The 17,766-nt window shown below is 43.1% G+C and overlaps 3 protein-coding genes across 3 annotated transcripts; 2 read left to right on the top strand and 1 right to left on the bottom strand.

Annotated features, from left to right (window-relative positions):
* Positions 1 to 20: 20 nt before the first annotated feature.
* Positions 21 to 2,482, top strand: LOC108097538 (lysine--tRNA ligase). Its single transcript, XM_017199885.2, is given in 5 exon segments — positions 21 to 141; positions 558 to 738; positions 740 to 1,222; positions 1,290 to 2,237; positions 2,297 to 2,482. Coding segments are annotated over 5 exon segments (1,725 nt in total). The 5' UTR covers positions 21 to 109; the 3' UTR covers positions 2,378 to 2,482.
* Positions 2,483 to 2,692: 210 nt separating this feature from the next.
* LOC108097539 (protein LST8 homolog) lies at positions 2,693 to 4,207 on the top strand. Its single transcript, XM_017199888.1, has 2 exons — positions 2,693 to 2,880; positions 2,952 to 4,207. Exons 1-2 carry the CDS (start codon positions 2,767 to 2,769, stop codon positions 3,789 to 3,791), a joined length of 954 nt encoding a protein of 317 aa, XP_017055377.1. The 5' UTR covers positions 2,693 to 2,766; the 3' UTR covers positions 3,792 to 4,207.
* Positions 4,208 to 4,522: 315 nt separating this feature from the next.
* On the bottom strand, positions 4,523 to 7,916 carry LOC108097536 (ADP-ribosylation factor-binding protein GGA2). Its single transcript, XM_017199883.2, has 5 exons — positions 7,774 to 7,916; positions 7,536 to 7,693; positions 6,498 to 7,092; positions 5,106 to 6,088; positions 4,523 to 5,043 (listed from the first exon to the last, which is right to left on the bottom strand). Exons 1-5 carry the CDS (start codon positions 7,808 to 7,810, stop codon positions 4,831 to 4,833), a joined length of 1,986 nt encoding a protein of 661 aa, XP_017055372.1. The 5' UTR covers positions 7,811 to 7,916; the 3' UTR covers positions 4,523 to 4,830.
* Positions 7,917 to 17,766: the final 9,850 nt, after the last annotated feature.

Raw genomic sequence — 17,766 nt, 5'->3', positions numbered from 1 at the left:
GGCAACGCGTGAGTGTACTTTTGTGGCGCTTTCGGCACATTTGTAATTTCTTGTTCTTGCTTCCAGAAACCCCGGAATAACCAGGAGAGCGAACTAATTCCGCAACAGCATGGCCGCTGCAACTGGAGAACTGTCCAAGAAGTAAGTGCCCGTGACAAAGGACTCCCTGCATATTATTATCCGGCCAACGCAGCAGCCAATTGAGGTTAAGGCGAGGCGGCAACGTTCCAGTTTTCTATTGGTGTTGCGGCTGATGAAACATTGGTGCTTAAAATAACAATGTTAGCCCGCTGCGCCCTGAAAACGCTGCAGTTGGCGTGGCCCAGATCCGGCAATCGAATTTGGTCGCCGGCCAGCGGCTTCCACGTGAACGCCTGTCAACTGCAACCAAGCAAGCAGACCAAACTGTGCGTTACTCATTCGCCGCGCTGGCCAGGCTGTGATACCTACAAGGATTTCGCTTTTGAAAAGTGTTCCCTGGAGTTATGACAGCCTTTTAGGCAGAATCAGCATAGCCCTATTCATGCCTATTAATTGCAAAACCTCTTCTTTTTCAGTGAGCTGAAACGCCGCCTGAAGGCCGAGCAAAAAGCCAAGGAGAAGGCCGAGAAGGCAGCAGCTGCTCCTGCGGAAGGTGCTGCCGGCAAGAAGAAGAGCGCCGCCGCTGAGGAGGAAGAGATCTCGCCCAACGAGTACTTTAAACTCCGTTCGGCCGCCGTGCAGGAACTGAAACGTTCCCCCCGCCACGGATCCCTATCCACACAAGTTCCATGTGAGCAGCTCGCTGGAGGCCTTTATTGCCAAGTACGAGAGCCAACTGAAGGATGGCGAGACCCTCGAGAATGTCACCCTCAGTGTGGCCGGCCGTGTCCATGCCATCCGCGAGTCGGGGGCCAAGCTCATCTTCTACGATCTGCGCGGCGAGGGAGTCAAGGTTCAGGTGATGGCCAGTGCCAAGTCATACAAGTCTGAGGCGGAGTTCGAGACCGACACCGCCAAGCTAAGGCGTGGCGACATTATCGGCGTGGTCGGTCATCCCGGCAAGACCAAGAAGGGCGAACTGTCGGTGATGCCCACCGAAATCAAACTGCTGTCGCCCTGCCTGCACATGCTGCCCCATCTGCATTTCGGCCTCAAGGACAAGGAGACGCGCTATCGCCAGCGCTACCTTGATCTCATACTCAACAACAAAGTGCGCGAGAACTTCCAGATCCGCGCCAAGGTAACAAATGACTGAATAATCTGAATAACTGTAATACTAAAGCATTCTTATATCGATTTTCCCCCAGATTATCTCGTACGTTCGTCAGTTCCTGGATCGCCTGGGTTTCCTGGAGATCGAGACTCCTATGATGAACATGATTGCTGGTGGCGCCACTGCCAAGCCTTTTGTAACGCATCACAACGACCTCAAGATGGATCTGTTCATGCGCATCGCTCCAGAGCTCTACCACAAGATGCTGGTGGTGGGTGGACTCGATCGCGTGTACGAAATTGGACGGCAGTTCCGTAACGAGGGCATCGACCTCACCCACAATCCGGAGTTCACCACGTGCGAGTTCTACATGGCGTATGCGGACTATGCCGACATTATGGACATCACTGAGCAATTGGTCTCGGGAATGGTGAAGGCCATTCGTGGATCCTACAAGGTCATCTATCACCCAGAAGGTCCAGAGGGACCCGAACAGGAACTCGACTTTACGCCGCCCTTTAAGCGCGTCTCCATGATCAAAACGCTGGAGGAGAAGCTGCAGGTGAAGTTCCCTGCCGCCGACACCTTCAACACGCCGGAGACGAATCAGTTTCTGTCGCAACTGTGTGCCAAGCACCAGGTCGAGTGCCCCGCTCCACGCACCACCGCCCGCTTGCTGGACAAGCTCGTGGGCGAGTTTATTGAGGAATTCTGCGTGAATCCCACGTTCATCTGCGAGCATCCGCAGATCATGTCCCCGCTGGCCAAGTACCATCGCAGCATTCCCGGCCTGACGGAGCGATTCGAGCTGTTCGTGGCCAAAAAGGAGATCTGCAACGCGTACACTGAATTAAACGATCCGGTTGTGCAGCGCGAGCGCTTCGAGCAGCAGGCCAGTGACAAGGCGGCTGGAGATGATGAGGCCCAGCTGGTCGACGAGAACTTCTGCACGTCTTTGGAGTACGGATTGCCGCCCACCGGTGGCTTTGGAATGGGCATTGATCGACTAGCCATGTTCCTTACGGACTCCAATAACATCAAGGTGGGTCTACGGTTCTTTCTCTCATTTGGTATCTTTGCTAAATTGTATTTCTGCTTCAGGAGGTTCTTCTGTTCCCCGCCATGAAACCGGAGGAGGCCAACCGCACGACAACTGAAACTGCGCCTGCCGCCCAGCAGTAAAAGGTCACCGCATACTCCACTCAATCTTAATCCTTGTACGTTACGCTGATCCCGGGCTAGTCCCAGTTGCTAAGTTATTCAAAGAATAAACCTTTTATTTTCCAATATGTGTGTATTCACTTCATTTGTTGGGTCAATTAGAAAAGTTATGGACAATGGGTACATTTTCAGCAAACCCATTTTTTTGTGTTTCCTTCACTGCGTTACAAACTTCTGACTGAAATTATAATACTCACTGCAAGGGTATAAAAAGGTTCTTAACTAGGCTATCCGCTGATATTGCCATTGGGCATATTGCAATTGTTGCCCTGCGGTCACACTGGCAGGAAAAGCCAAATGAAAACATCGGTGGAAATCGTGGAAATTGTCAATTAATTGGTAATTAAACGATGGGGGACCAACAGCAACTGATCCTGGCCACCGGTGGCTACGACCACACAATCAAGGTGTGGCAGGCCCACACGGGAAATTGCATAAAGACGATGAGATTCGTTGAGACTTCGGTGAGATTAGTGTGAAAAAAGCCGACAGAGAAACTCACATCTACCATATTTTTATGGATATATTATTTTAGCAAGTTAATGCCTTGGATAGAACGCCGGATAAAACACGTCTGGCGGCGTGTGGCTATCAGTGCATCCGGCTGTACGATCTGGAGTCCAATTGCACCGCTCCGGTGATCAATTTTGATGGGGTGCAAAAGAATGTGACACGGCTTGGTTTCCAGGAGGACGGCAATTGGATGTTCACCGCCGGCGAGGACCACAATGTGCGAATCTGGGACATGATCTCCGCTCCACCGCATTGTTCCCGAGTGTTTGACTGCGAGGCGCCTGTTAACGCCGCCTGCTTGCATCCCAACCAAGTGGAAATTGCCATGGGCTCACAAAATGGCAGCGTCTTTCTGTGGGACGTCAAGTCTGAGCGTCACGAACGAATTGTGCCCGAGGTGGATGCCTCCATTCAGGATGTGGCTATCTCGCCGGATGGCAGATATCTGGCGGCAGCGAATAACAAAGGAAATTGCTATATCTGGTCAATGACCAGTCAGGATCAGAAGATGAGCACGCTGAAGCCAATGAAGATAATCCATGCGCACACCCGCTATATCCTGCGCTGCAAATTCAGTCCAGACTCGGGGCTCCTGCTGACAACTTCGGGCGATGGAAAGGTGGGCATTTGGAACACCATTAACTTCAAAAAGTGGGGAGAGCTGTGCATCGAAAACTATTGGGTCTGGGATGCCGCCTTCAGTGCGGACTCCAAGTACCTCTTCACCGCCTCCTCTGACGGCATTGCGCGGCTGTGGAAACTACAGCAACAGGAGTCAAATGATCTTGTCAGGGAATATACAGGCCACACCAAGGCGATCACTGCACTGTCCTTCAAGGACGAAATTGTGGGCAAGTTGTAGTAGCTAGTCGCTAGAATCTAGCCAATTTGTAAGCTTTGTGGCCAGCGCGTCACTGTCGGAAGTCCTGCTAAGTTGATTGTCTCCAGGTGGCCGGCGATTTTGCGGATCTTCAGCTGGGTTTTCTTTCTCAAAAGCAGCAAGAACTATTGAGGATAACCTTTTATACTGATTTAAATTAGGTGTTGCTGAATAATGGTAATATACTTCTGTAAATTGATTAAAAAGCTAATTTTATATCGATTTTAAAAATAAGTGTATAGGTGAAATCAAATTGTATCTGCTGTTTAATCTTATAACATGCAACAGGTATCCATACTTATATTTCAACGGCATTTAGGTAATGAAAAGACTAGTCTTTCTATTTTTTGTTTCCGCTCATAGTAGAGAAATATATGAGAAGCCTTCATTTAAATGAACTTAAGTAGTCTCAAAAGTGTTAATTTACAAATAATTCGCTAATTTCCAGACGAGCCTTATGCCAAAAGCATTTTATTTAGTACAAACTGCCAGTGATGCTCAAAAAATCTTGAATAACTTGGCTTCATCGAATTTCCGTAGACTCTCAAAATCGATAGATAATCCACAGACCGCCAACCGAGCGAGACAATCTCTCAAGGAAAAGGCCCCCAGGCTCTGGTACATAATTTGGTAATCTTTGGAAGCAGTCAGTCACTCCACACACACAGCACACCAACCAGAACTGAAGCATCATCGAAACACAACACCAGCAATTCAACAGAGAAATGAGAATACCTCTGAAAATGAGCGCTTGGCTTTTGTAGCGACTTTTTCATAATTTATAAACCTTTGATACATAATTATATTACGACTAAACCGTGTTTATGCAAAATGCAATTTGAATTAAAATATTAAGGGCATAAATATACATTCAATACAGACAAATCAAAAAACAACACTATCTTTTAGATAATAAAATGAAAAGGGGGAGCAACACAGATAAGGGAAATTGACTTTCTTCGTTTGGTTGTCTTCGTTTTTTTTTTTTAAGTGGACGGGAGAAGGTGATGCTGGAAAAATACTAGTCCACATAGTCGATGCCCTGGGCAACAATGGATTCCTTAATGGGATCTGGGTCGTCGCCCAGCTTGTAGCCCACGATGCAGGTAACATCCACGGCCTTGCCAGTGGGATTCAGCAGGAGCATTACCTGGTTAATGGGCGTGGCCGGGCGAAAAGGCTTGTGGGGCGGCATTTGGCTGTCCGTCGGTGGCAGCAGGCGCACCTTGCATGGCTAAGGGTAATGTTCGATTAGTGTTCAAGTTATTGTTAATGTTATAATCATTCTTAACTAACCTTCTTCACGCTGGCCTCGAACTGAAAGTCGTGTACTGGCTGGCGGCTCTTGTTCTGGGCCGCTATCACAATCACCGACACACGATGGCCGGGCCGCTCGCTGGTGAAGTTCAGACTGAGCTGCATGTCGTCGTCGTCTAGAACGATGCGCTGCTCGCCGGTTGCCTGGATGTTGTCCAGTTCCACGTGAATCTCGCTAAGCGGCTTTACTTGCGGAACAACCGCAACGGGAGCAGCCGCCACTGTAGGCTCTTCCGGTTTCTCGACAGCATCGCTGAGCAAAGGAACATCGTCGATGGAATCAACAGGAGCAGGAGTTGGATTGGCAACCACAGCAGCAGAACCACTCGCTTCCTCTTCCGGGGCCTTCACCTGCATTTTTTCGCGCGCCAAATCATTGAGCGTCAACTTCTCGGGATCGCGTTTAAAGCTGGCCATCCTCTCCTGAGTGGGCAGGATCTGCTGAAAGAGCTCCTCGCTTAGCATATCGATTTGGGGCATCTTTCTGGCCGTTCCGGGTATTTTACTTGAGTCGGTTCCATTGCCGTTGGCCAAACCCTCGGTGGTGGCAACTGGACTCAAAACTTGCGGTTCCAGCAAAGTGCTGGCATTCTGGAATTGCTGCTTCTGCTTGGACTCACTTTCGGCCAGTGCGCTGCTGAAGATGTCACTCAAATCCGCCAGGGGATCTCCTCCAGTGGCCGTGGAATGGGATGTACTAGTGGCAGTTGTTGGCATCGTTGCAGTGGCCGAAGCGTTTTCGCTGTTCCCGCTAATCAGCAAATCCCCCAGAAGTTCATTTAGCAGCAGGGCATTGTTGGAGCTCGTGGCTGTGGTCGAACTGGATGTGGCCTTGCCAGTGGATGTGGATGTCAAAGTACTCGTGGTCAGGACAGGAGCAGTGCTTTTCGTCGGCGAGGGCACCAATTGCTTATAGCGCTGCATGGTGGTCAGAAGAGCGCCATTGGCATCCAAAGTGTCAGCTGTAGATAGGGATAAAACGATTAGGAGTCATATTTTTTCTTTAAATAGTTATTTTGTCTTTCCATTTTTTGCATACAAGGCAGCAAAGGTTAACTTTCAATTTGGGAAATTGATTTTCTTATCTTTCCCACCCGACAAGCGGAATTTGATCTAGTTGTTCTAAATATATCGCTTCTTTAAACTTGATAACAATAAGAACTGGTGGGAAATGGCCAGTAAACACTTTTCTACTGTATACATGATACACGATCTCTTTTGAGCTCGAGGCTCAAGCCATTAATAAACAAGTGCTTCTGTTTAGATTGATAAACAGCAGATTACGATCTAAAACCTAACACCCTTTTTGTTTGCCTGAACTGATAAGTTTACTGTCTCCGGGCTTATATCATCGAGGAAGCCCAAACTCACCTACAAGCTTGGTATCCGAATCGTCCAGCAGCTGCGGCAAATGCTGAAAGATGGGCTTGTGCTTCTTGCAGCTCTTGTAGAGCTCGTGCAGCGTCTCGTTGACGTCCTGGTTCGAGGGATCGTAGGTGTCGAGCATTTGGTTGAGTAGCTGCATCGTCTCCTGGACCTCGCTGAGTACCAGACGATGTTGGGCGAGCAGATCATTGCGGCGAGCCTCTTGCGCCATTCGATATTGCAGCAGAAGGTTGGCCCGCTTGAAGTTCTCCGGGTTATTGCTTTTGATCAGCTTGGCGAACATGGCCTCGTCGATGGTGCCCAGGACACTCTCTCTTTTGGCCACCGCCGCCTCTGTTGTGCCGTGCTCGATATCGCCCTCCTTGCGCAACATGTCGTAGGCATCGCGAATCTTCTGGCGTTGCGGAAACTCCGTAGTCCACAGGAGGAGGCACTCCATGATCCGCTGCTTAACCTCGTGCGGCGTCTCCGCACCCTTGTACTTTTTGGACACCAGGCGAATCAGTTCGTTGAGAAAGCGGAATTTGGCGGCCTCGTCCTGAAAGTCGTCACCGCACTGCGTCATGCATTCTTCAAGCAGCTGAAAGAAGTTGATGAACGTAACTATTTACTCAGATGTCGTCGAAAAAGAAGAGAAAATTAGTATGGCTTTGAGAACATAAAGCGGTTGATTGGATTAACCCTTTGTTTATAAATAATGGAAAAACAAAGCAAGCAGATATAAAGTTGACGATCCCGAAAATTACGAACATACCGCTATCTGTTGCATACACATAAGCAAGCATTTTGACCACAATTGATAACAATTACGAATGGAAGGCAGCCACATAAGTGCGTGTGTTGGTGTTTGTGCGCTTTTCGCCAATTTTACAGCCCACTGTGTGTCGGTGTGTGCCGGTCTGTGTGAATCTATGTGAGTGTGGCTTTTATTCTTTCCCCCATATACACCCCTTTACCGTTAGGCTAGAGTGGGTGTGCAATGGGAAAAGCTGGGGAAGTGCAAAATGAAGAGTAATCACTCACCGAAATGGCTCGAATCGCCTCCGTTGTATTGGATGAACGCACCTTGGCCACAATCATTTCCTGGGCCTTATGGACCAACTGAGCGTTACTTTTAACCACAATACAGAACATTTGCACGCCCAATTCGTCGATTTTTTTTGCCGGATTTGTTGCTCTTTCTATGGCAAAGGAAGGAGGAAGAAAAAGCTTAATTCCTGGCGTTTCTAGTTCCCTTCGCCGGTCTTTAGGCCTTACGTACCCAGCATCTCCTCCATAATGCTCTCGTCGGTTGTCATTGTGCGGCCGGTTCTAGCGTTCAATTACTAACTGGGGGATAAACAATATTTGCGGTGATTTCGAACAACCGACATATTGTTGTTTTTGTTGCTTGTCTCTTCTCGAGATGGGATAACCACTCGTGACACTATCGATATATCTTGGGTCGGAGCTTACGGAACAGTATCGATGTTAAGCTTTGTTAACTGCAAAAACTTTTTAGTTTCTGAAGTTAATTTCTCTATAATATACTAATAATTATTGTCGAAATTTTTTAAGTAACACTATTTCTATAAAGTTGCTCAAACTATCAATATTTAAACAAAAATGATATTGTTAAATATACAACGAAATATACTGAATGGGGCTGCCACATTAAGAAGCGCTGCCAGCTTTATTTGCGAGACAACACGACATTGCCACATTGTTTTCTTTGAAATCCGTTACCTTTTGAAAGCACACTCATTAAAATTGCTAGCCGTCTCTTAAATTTGGAACTTGGTGAAGTTCAATTGTTTCAATAAATTTTTTTGCTGTGGCTTAGTAATCTTTACAAACCCCACGAGTTGTGAGAGAACCAAGAGTCCACCATAAGCAGGAATTTCAGACACCCTTATTAAAATTTCTTTCTTTAATAATTTCCCCCTAATCAGTTGAATGTCGAGTGTCGTCAGACCTCAAGAAGTACAAATGCGAATTCATTAACATACAAACGCAATGCCTGCTTATGTAAGGAAATGCAAACACGTGGAGGCGTATATGTGTGTGTGCGTAGGCAGCAACCTGTGGCCATTTCACCTTAAGTTAACCTTTCAGCAGGACATCGCGCAGGCGCTCGCCAGCGGCTGCTAAAATTAGAAGCACTTGCATCATCATCTCGACGGGGAGTCAAAATTGTTGGCCAAGCGGTTCACGTGGTGGTAGGGTCGAGGTGTTTAAATACTCATTATTCGCAGGGTATATTTGAAGGGGCCAAAATATCTAAAGCTTTAAATTCCTTTCATGAAATGTGCCAGCAGGATAACTTGAGACTAAAGGCAGATGAAATATGCATTTTTAGGAGCTATTGAGCCTAAAGGTTATTGTTATTTTCCGTACAATTTTCATAACCAATACTGTTTGGGGAAATTGATTGTGCTTGTGTTTTCCCTAACAAAAAAAGTCGCCTTAAGGTAGGCTACATATTTTGTAGCAGGTAACTTTTATTCGTGGCTTGAACTTTTTCGTTATTTTTTTTATTTTTTTATCGTATTTTCTGCGTTTGGCAACACGTGCAGCACTTATACGAACACACACTCGCGTAGGAGGCTCGTCACCGGCCTGCGCATGTGTATTGGTCTGTCGGTGTGGGCCGCTAGAGAGAGCCACTCTCTTTTTTCTCTTGCCCTCTGATAAAACTGTTATACCAAAACCAGTTTACATGCGCCGCCGCGTATAACAAACAAACCCTCTGCTAGCGTCGCTGTTCGCTCTGCTCTGCTCAAAAAGGACAAACTCAAGGGCAAAACTCAATGGAAGCTAGAAAAAAACAATAATATAGAAGAAAAAACAACAATTACGGCGAGTGTGTCTTGCAGCAATTTCGTACGCCTGACTTTGATAAGTTCGCCTTGATTACCATACTCGGGCATACATTGGCTATACGTATTGGACCCTAATATTAATACTAATTCTAGATTACACAATCGGTCCCGGTTTTTGTATCAAGTTTTTCCCGTTGCCACTCCCACGCAGTTTGTTGTTGGGAGAGGATTCGGCGAGTGGGTTGAGTGAGCGTGTGTGGGCGCCGACTGACACACTTTTGTCCTCCTATTTCTCTTTCTCTCTCTCTCTGTTCCTCTTCCTAATCGCCCCTTCTCTTTTCTTCGCGTGGGCGTGTTGGAGCCTGCCCTTTGAGGTTATGTTCTCTGGTTGCATATTTGAGCGACTTCCATTGATTAACCATCAACAAGCGACAAAAACAAAAAATGGTTAAACTATCTCTATCTGTCGCCCGCCCTTTGTTAAGTGTCGTTATTGATATTGATTGGCATTGCCCGGCGCAGCCAAACTTTTCCACGCACGCAAACAGCTGGCGTTTTACCATTATCGTTGGCAAACAAATACCCGTTACGATAAGTTGTACCGTTATAGTAACCAAACAAATGTCTAGTACGATCAATTTAACCGTAGATATAACCAAGCAAATATCTCTTACCATACATTTTACCTTATTGATAAAGTTTAACGTTTTATATTGTCATCCGATTCGCAGAAAGCAAGAGAGAATGCAATTTAAACCAACATCGTATGATTTAAGAAAGGAAATAGGTAATCAAAGACAAACCCATCTATTTTTGGTAACATCAGTTAAGCTTTCAAGAATGTGATCGGAATGGCACCCCCACCGAGCCACTTGAGATCCCAAGGTTATTGGAATTATATGGGTACAAGTGAACGACGATCACATTCCGTATTGCACCTGTAGGCCGTAAAATATAGCCGCATCCGGAGTCTGGAACTTAACGCTTATCGGGCGGGGGGCCAAAAACCGATCGAATTCCCCCGATAGGGAAAGTTCTCGCTGAACGATTGATTTATGCAACTGCGCCGATTTTTTCTATAGCCCCACCAACCGGATAGACCAGTAAACCCCTCCCCCTTTTTTATATTTGAGCTTGATAAGCGGCCCTGTAGAGGAATATTCGTTGGAAGCACTTGACTAAAGGAATGCCAATATATTTTTGGGGCCAATCAATCGCAGAAGACCCCCCTCCCTGAAATGCTTCGATTATCAATCTCGGGCGAAAATAGTAAATTCGCTGAGTGGTGAAAAAAAGACACAGATTTCGGTTGATATAAGGGAAGAGATAGGACCCAGCAAATGGCTCTATGAAAAACATGAATTAATTACTGCCTGACAGCAGAGGCGATTTACCTACATGGAGTACGCGTATAACCCCATGTCCGGGTACGTTAAATTCTTATCAGGTTTTCTAGAGCGGTATTATCGCCTGACTGGCTTTTGCACTTTTACTTTCATCCATCGAACTCGTTTTGGAATCACGTCGATTGGGGTGAATTGACTTTATCGGACCGTCTGATCTCGCAGCACAACAAACATTAATGGTACAATGCTTCGGGAAGGGTAGATAAACACGAAGCTAATCAGTTTTGGTCACAAGTTGGTAAAGACTTACTACGTAGAACTCATATCGTACATCGGACAAAGTCAAGACACGAAAAATATTGATATTTACAACTAATCATGGCAAAAACAATTTGTCTATGATACATTGCTAATCAAAAACAAAAAGGGAAAATTAAAATAAGATTATCTAAAGATAGAGCTAGTCTTCCACGCATTATTTCGTCAAGTTAAGTTTCCTTATGAGTCAGCCACGTTTAAAACTTAATCTTATAATATATGAGTCAACTAACTCACATAATAAAAAATCATTATGGCTAAGACTTTAGTCGTACACAGAAGTACATAGTAAATTTGCGGTGGTAATCAAAGAGACCGATTTCCTAGCGCCCCAGTCAATAAAAATAACCAAATATATGGAAAAACTTGTTGAACGGGCATTACAATTTGAATTCGCTTATCAGTCAAGTGGGAATGTGAACAAAACTAGCTTTAATGATCTTTTGTTGGGAAATCTTAAAAAAACTTTTGGGGGTTCGTACGTGCGTACGCACTTGAAGATATCTTCTCTCTAAGATTATTGCGTATTTGTAAACATTTATATGGGATCTAAAACGGAAAAGGGTTTCTTAGTTTTATTAGCTGTTTGCAGTTCTATAAAGCCGTATCTTGTGGTTTCTACTTCTATTATCATACCTTAACCTTCAATGAACCTTCCCAACGATATCGATTTAGGGTATTCGAATCTCCGCTTGGATTCATTTCCATTCGGGTGTTTAGGTATTTGATGTGTGGGCTTATCAACTTGGCGTTCGGCAACAATTCTAATTACACTCCCAATGTGCTTGACATTAGCCCACCCAGGGGTTTACCCCCCAAATTCCACTTCGATTTCATCCCCACATAGAAAAATTCGCACACATTCCAGTGTCGAGTTCTCGTGGCTTTTATTCTATACGACCGATCATAAATACGTTTATTGTTTATAATCGTAAACAAATATCGCAAAAAAAAGCGCCTGTATTCCATTTTTGAGGTGTTAAAGGTTAGAATGGTAGTAATAAATATGTTTTATAGATTGCTTTGCCACTTGACCTGCGCTTATCAAGGGATAAGGCATTTTTTATTGGTTCCCCAAATGCACTGTGGAAAAACTTATGTATTTAATTATAATATTCAAACTCATCATGAATATCTGGCCCTTAGATGGCGTATTGGTGTATTGGGTTACGAACCAGTTTTAAATTTATGGATCAAATTTTTCCAGAGTATCCCATCCCCAGTCAAAATAATCCAAATGTATCTTCGATTTCCATCTGGTTCTTATGCAATAGCCCGACTGAAACTGCGTTTTACGGCAATTGAGAAGCGGAAGACAACGATATCCAGTTCGAGATCGAATTGCATTTATTTTGTTTGTTTCGTTTGCTAACACGCCAGTACATATTTCAGGTAATTAACGTAGTATATACGACCCTGGCTGAATAGTTGCTAAATGACTGGGTCCAGTGCAATGTGTTTTGTTGGCAAATGAATGAATGAACCCATATAGGGGGTGTAATAATATCGGTTCAAAGTTCTGGCTCGGGTCACAGTCGTCTGTTTAGTCACCTGTAATCGCGAGTCATTACGAAAACGGGTTATGAATAAGAACTAAGAGGCAAACCAATTACTCAGCAAAATCGTTGTTGCAAAGTCTTTGTTATTCAGGGGTTTTATGTTTGCGAATAAGATTTATAATGAGAGTTAATACACCAAGGGAAACAATATATAAATTGTATGTCTTATCTTATTGTAACTGCTCATCTAATATTTATTTCGAAGTTGCAATCTCATGCACTTGTTGAGAGAATATAAAACCCGTCTTATCAAGAAAGCTTAACTAAGAATAGATGTGCAATTGCCTGGCGCTTATCACAGTTGATTTTCCAAGAATATATATCTATATAATGCGATCCGAGTGGGTTTTCGAAACCGCAGCACTTTTTATTCGAGCTTACATAAGTGTTTGGACATGGGAACACCTCGGGTTGGCAGTGTAGGGTGTTCTGGCCCGTATGAGAAATGCAGAAACGTGATCTATTCCATGTTGTCTCACTGACATTCTCTGTGGTTATCAGCCGAGCTGTGTGTGTCCCGTTTGCACTCAAATTGGCCAGTTGTTTACGTTTGCGTTTGCCGCTTTTTGCTAACTTTTTTGCCGTTTTTCTCCGATTTGTTTTCGCTAGTTGTCGATTCTGTTGTTTTTGTTTATAGCGCCCCAGAAAGGTGTTTAATATACACCCCACACGTCCAACCACCCACGATCAGAGTATGGAACATGGAGATTTATTGGGTTCGAATTCCCGTTGTTCCCGTTGATAAACAATAATTTGTGTTAATAATCGATTCTTCATTACTTCACTCGGGGGTTATTTAAATGTTGTAAGGTAATTTCACATACGTATAAAACTGAGTTATTTATTCGGAGAATATAAAAACTTTGACATTCACAGCTTAATTTTAGCAAATGCAAATTGCAACCTCAAAAGTAATTTAGTTTTTTGCGATCAGTCATTGTCTGCAATTGATCAATCGTCTTAATCACACCTTTGACTTATTTAAGCAAGGGTTATATAACTCGGAGTCTGCGCCTTTTATTTTTCCTAATTGCCCACGATGCCTTTCAATCTGCCACATCATCAATTCCATTAATAGATCACTTTGCTGGCCAAACAAATTCAAAAGAACTGCTAACGAAAGTCTCGTGTTTCGCTCTGTCTGCAAATTAATTCAAGTGTCCGGATCAAATGAGTTTGTATGCCCAGCAAGATTCTCCAGATGGACGCCATTAATTGAGGCGAATGGGACCTGGTACCCGTACCGCCCTCGAGGCAGTTTCCAGCGGTTCGTTCCGCCGGGAAACAGAGACAGAGAATGAGACAGAGATCCGCTCAATTGGTTTGCATTTGGACTCGTTTAGCGATTAGAGACGGTCCGAGTCGTCGCACTTTCATTCAATCATTCAATTCACTTACATCATCAATTGAGTGGCCATGACCATCGTAAGGTCTCGCCGGAGGCAACTGTACCCGGTTCTTGGCCTTGGGAATAATAAAATTGCCCGTAGGGCCTAGGAATCCGGTTGCGATCTTATTACGAAGCCAAAAGCAATTTCACGCCCTTCCATAAACATAAAATACTTTTCATTCGTTGTTTACTTTTTAATATATTTTACAATTGTTATTACCGCACTTACTAACAGGTGTTAAGTTAACAAGCTTTTGTGCCTCGAAAGTATTAACATTGTAAAAATAAACTTTGTGACGATCCCATGATTGATGAGTAAAAGATTATATGGGGATCTTCGTTTTAATTACCCGTATTATATCACTCAATTTAGTTCGTCTCATTGTTTCCGACATCTCATACTGTTTTTGCTGGTACTTTCCCTGTTATTTTAATTACTCATTTTTTCTGGGCTTGTTTTTAGTGACAATTATTTATTTTTTCCCCCTTTTTGAGGGTTTAAATTGAAATGTAATTAAAGCAATTTAGCAGCGAATTAATTGCTTAAATTTCCAAGCGAGGCACACGATCGCCGATGATTGCTGACACCGGTACTCAAAAGTATATATTCACCAGCCCACAAAGCCACAACAATACGGCAAACCAAATTGTTTTCATGGCGCAAAAAAACAAAAGAGTTATAAACTAATAACCCCAATTATTCGCAGAAAACAACGGCCATAAAACAAGATCGCTGAAGGAAATGACGGCAGCCATCTGTGGATGATTGTTGATTGTGGTTTTTGAATGTTGGTGTGGAAAAAGTTCGAACCCAATGGCAAATGTAGTTGAAAAAGTATAATTGTTTTGAAGTACACATTTAAATTGTTATGTTTTATGTAAATAAACTTTATATCTCGTACTTTCTTCTTTAATTATAATTTTTATCAGAGATTTAATGGAGGCTAAGATGTTGATATATCTTTATTAACTCTTTTAACATCTTAACTATATTTATCAGTTATTTTTTTGCCATATCTGGGCAGTTGCAGAAAATCGCTATTGCCAAGTCGAAGCTACTGGGTGCGAAATCAAAGGTTTTATCACGGGCCCAAACGATAAGATTTGATATCTGAGATATAGCCCGTTTATAGGGAAAGAGAATGTCATAGAATGTCAAACCAGAAATAAAACTGGAATTTGATCTTGGCTTGTACTCTTTTTCAAGTGTTATTTATCAAATAAAGAACAAAAAAAATTTGCTTAATCCATCAAACCAACAAAATGTATTGTAAAGATAGGACTTACCATAATTTATCCTATTGTTAGCGAATGCATGTTAATCATAAACATTTGATTAGTTAGCTATGAAACTTATGTGGTAGTTGCGATCGGACATTCATAGATCCATATCTATTTTTAGTTATTAATGTTTAGTGCTAGAGAAACGACTCCATTGTAGATTGACAACTGGGCAGTGGGTTCCTGGAAAACTTTTTACCCCCTTAAGCCCCCCTGAAATTCCAGTTGAAGTGGCTCCTTCCTGTCATTCGATGTGGCTGCCATGATTACATATATGCGAATTGCATTTGTCTAAACTGGTTTAACTCTACCGACCAGCTTTAAGATTTCGACTTATGTTTGCACTCCATATCCGTTATCCACTAGTAAACTAAAGAAAACAATAGGTTTAATATGGTTTAAAAATTTTAAATTTAAACATTTGAAAAAATGATTTTTAAATAAGAAAACCAAAGGCGCATAACCTTGTAGAATACTGTGATTAGTCAACAGTTGTCAATCGATCCGCTGTAAATTATAAGTGAAAAAAATCAAAAGAAAAACAAACAGAACATTGCGAATATAAATATTGAATATTATTAAATAGACGAGACGCAATTGTTGTTGCTTGGCACTCACATGATTGTTTCCTTTTTTTCGCCATTCGTTTTGCATTTCCATTTCACACTTTCGAAAATTGCATTTTGCCATCGTTTGAAATGCTTTTTAGCATTTGCATAACAACAAAACCAGCTCTAAAAGGTGCGAGCGAGACAATGAAATGGGGGAAAAGAGAACGAGCTAGTTACAGATCAACTGAGCAAATTTGTCTGCCGTCAATTTCTACAACGTCTCTCTCTTTTGGGCCCGTTTCCCTGTATCTTTTTATTATTGCGTATTTGGTTTTCAATTCTCTAGCTAACGGCGCACTGAAACTATTTCAGAAAAAATGTTTTCGATATCTGCTTTGCCTGGCGCACCGAAAACACAAAGCATATTTTGTAAAATTGCCGCGAAATTAAAGCGAAATTTTCGACAACAACAAAAAGCTGTCAGAGCTCTTAAAAATGTTGAAAAGAATTTTGTTGTCTCGCCAATCGCCCAATGATAAATCTTTTTCCAACTGACGTAGAAAGCTGACGGCTGCTACTTTTTGCCGGGGCGTGGTCAACGCCCACCAGATTTGGGGACACGGTGACGTATACGCGATATTTTGATAAATTATTTAACTTCTGTGTATATAATATTATTTACTCGGATCGAATATATTTTTGGGGTGAAAGATCTGAAGAGTAGAATGGTATTGCTTAGATATATGAAAAAAACGGGAAAAAATGGCAAACGGCCTTCAATAATCTTAAAGCCTGTATATTATATTGCGTATACGCATCGTTTCAAACTTTCACTTCAAGTTTGCTGTAGTTCCTTATAATAAGGTGTTATTTAGAGATCCCTTATTGATGGCAATAACTTTTTTACAAATAAAAATAAACACCAGTAACTATAGCAAAGCCCGACTGATATTGAATTGCGTATACGCAGCGTTGTTCGCAAGAAATTTTCTTTCCTGCAATTCACAATTAAGGCAAATTAACACGATTACTTCTGACGAGGGGAAGGAAAGGTGGCTAATCGGGGATTTCAGGAAATTCACACCCTTATCACCGACAATGCATTGCGATTGCATTTGAGGGTGTGAGCTCCTGATAAGCCACAAGTGGCGGGAGATAAGGATGACCGGGTGGCTTTCAGGGGGTGCCAATGGGGATGTAGCCACGGAAATCAAGGGCATCGGGTGTTAAGTGGGGCTAAGTGGGGTTGCCACACTATTGGGGAGGGTTAAGGTGACTGTAATGCGGTTTCAAGTGCATGAATAACACTGGGATTAAAAGAGATTGCAATAAAAGTTAGGGTTGTAAGAGCTATGAAAACAATTCAATTAAATAATTAATTATGTATCTGATTGGTTTTTTACAAAAACTACACTTATTACACGAATATTTTGGTCTTAATGATTGAAAGTACAAAAATAAACTAAATCAAATTACCCAATATGCGTTTGGTGAATACCCAAGAGGTATCACTCATTTGGGATTCCCGCCGCTAGCCACAAAATGATTTTGCTTTCTGTTTTTTTTTTTAAATTGAAATTTGCATTCAAGATATTTAAATTGGGTTGTGAGCCGCAGTAAAACGTGATCGCGACTTAACTGAGATTGCAGTGTATCCCCATCTCGTTCTGTCTGTGGCGGTTTTCACGAGACCCGTTTTCATTTGAGATTCTATAAACAACTTTCGCGGAACCCGAGCTCTGTGAGGTTTTATAATAGAAAAATAAGTACTTTTTTAAACCGCACCGCACCGCTTTCCCCTCTTCCGCCGCCAAGTGAATCAATCCACTTTTATTGAGAGACTTTGGCGTTTGCACGAGCGGCTATCGAACGCTTGCTTAACTCATCAGTTACCCCTCCCTTTGGCGATCGATGGCTCAATCAAGCCTTTTGTCCGCCTCGGATCCCCAGCACTTGTAATTCAAATGCGTCAAACGAAAACTCGACTGCAAATGATTCAATTTAAAAT

Source organism: Drosophila ficusphila, unplaced genomic scaffold (genome assembly GCF_018152265.1).
Source record: "Drosophila ficusphila isolate 14025-0441.05 unplaced genomic scaffold, ASM1815226v1 contig_197, whole genome shotgun sequence".
NCBI lineage: Eukaryota > Metazoa > Arthropoda > Insecta > Diptera > Drosophilidae > Drosophila > Drosophila ficusphila.
Note: the sequence above shows the minus strand (reverse complement) of the source record. Positions and strands in the feature narration are given on the sequence as shown.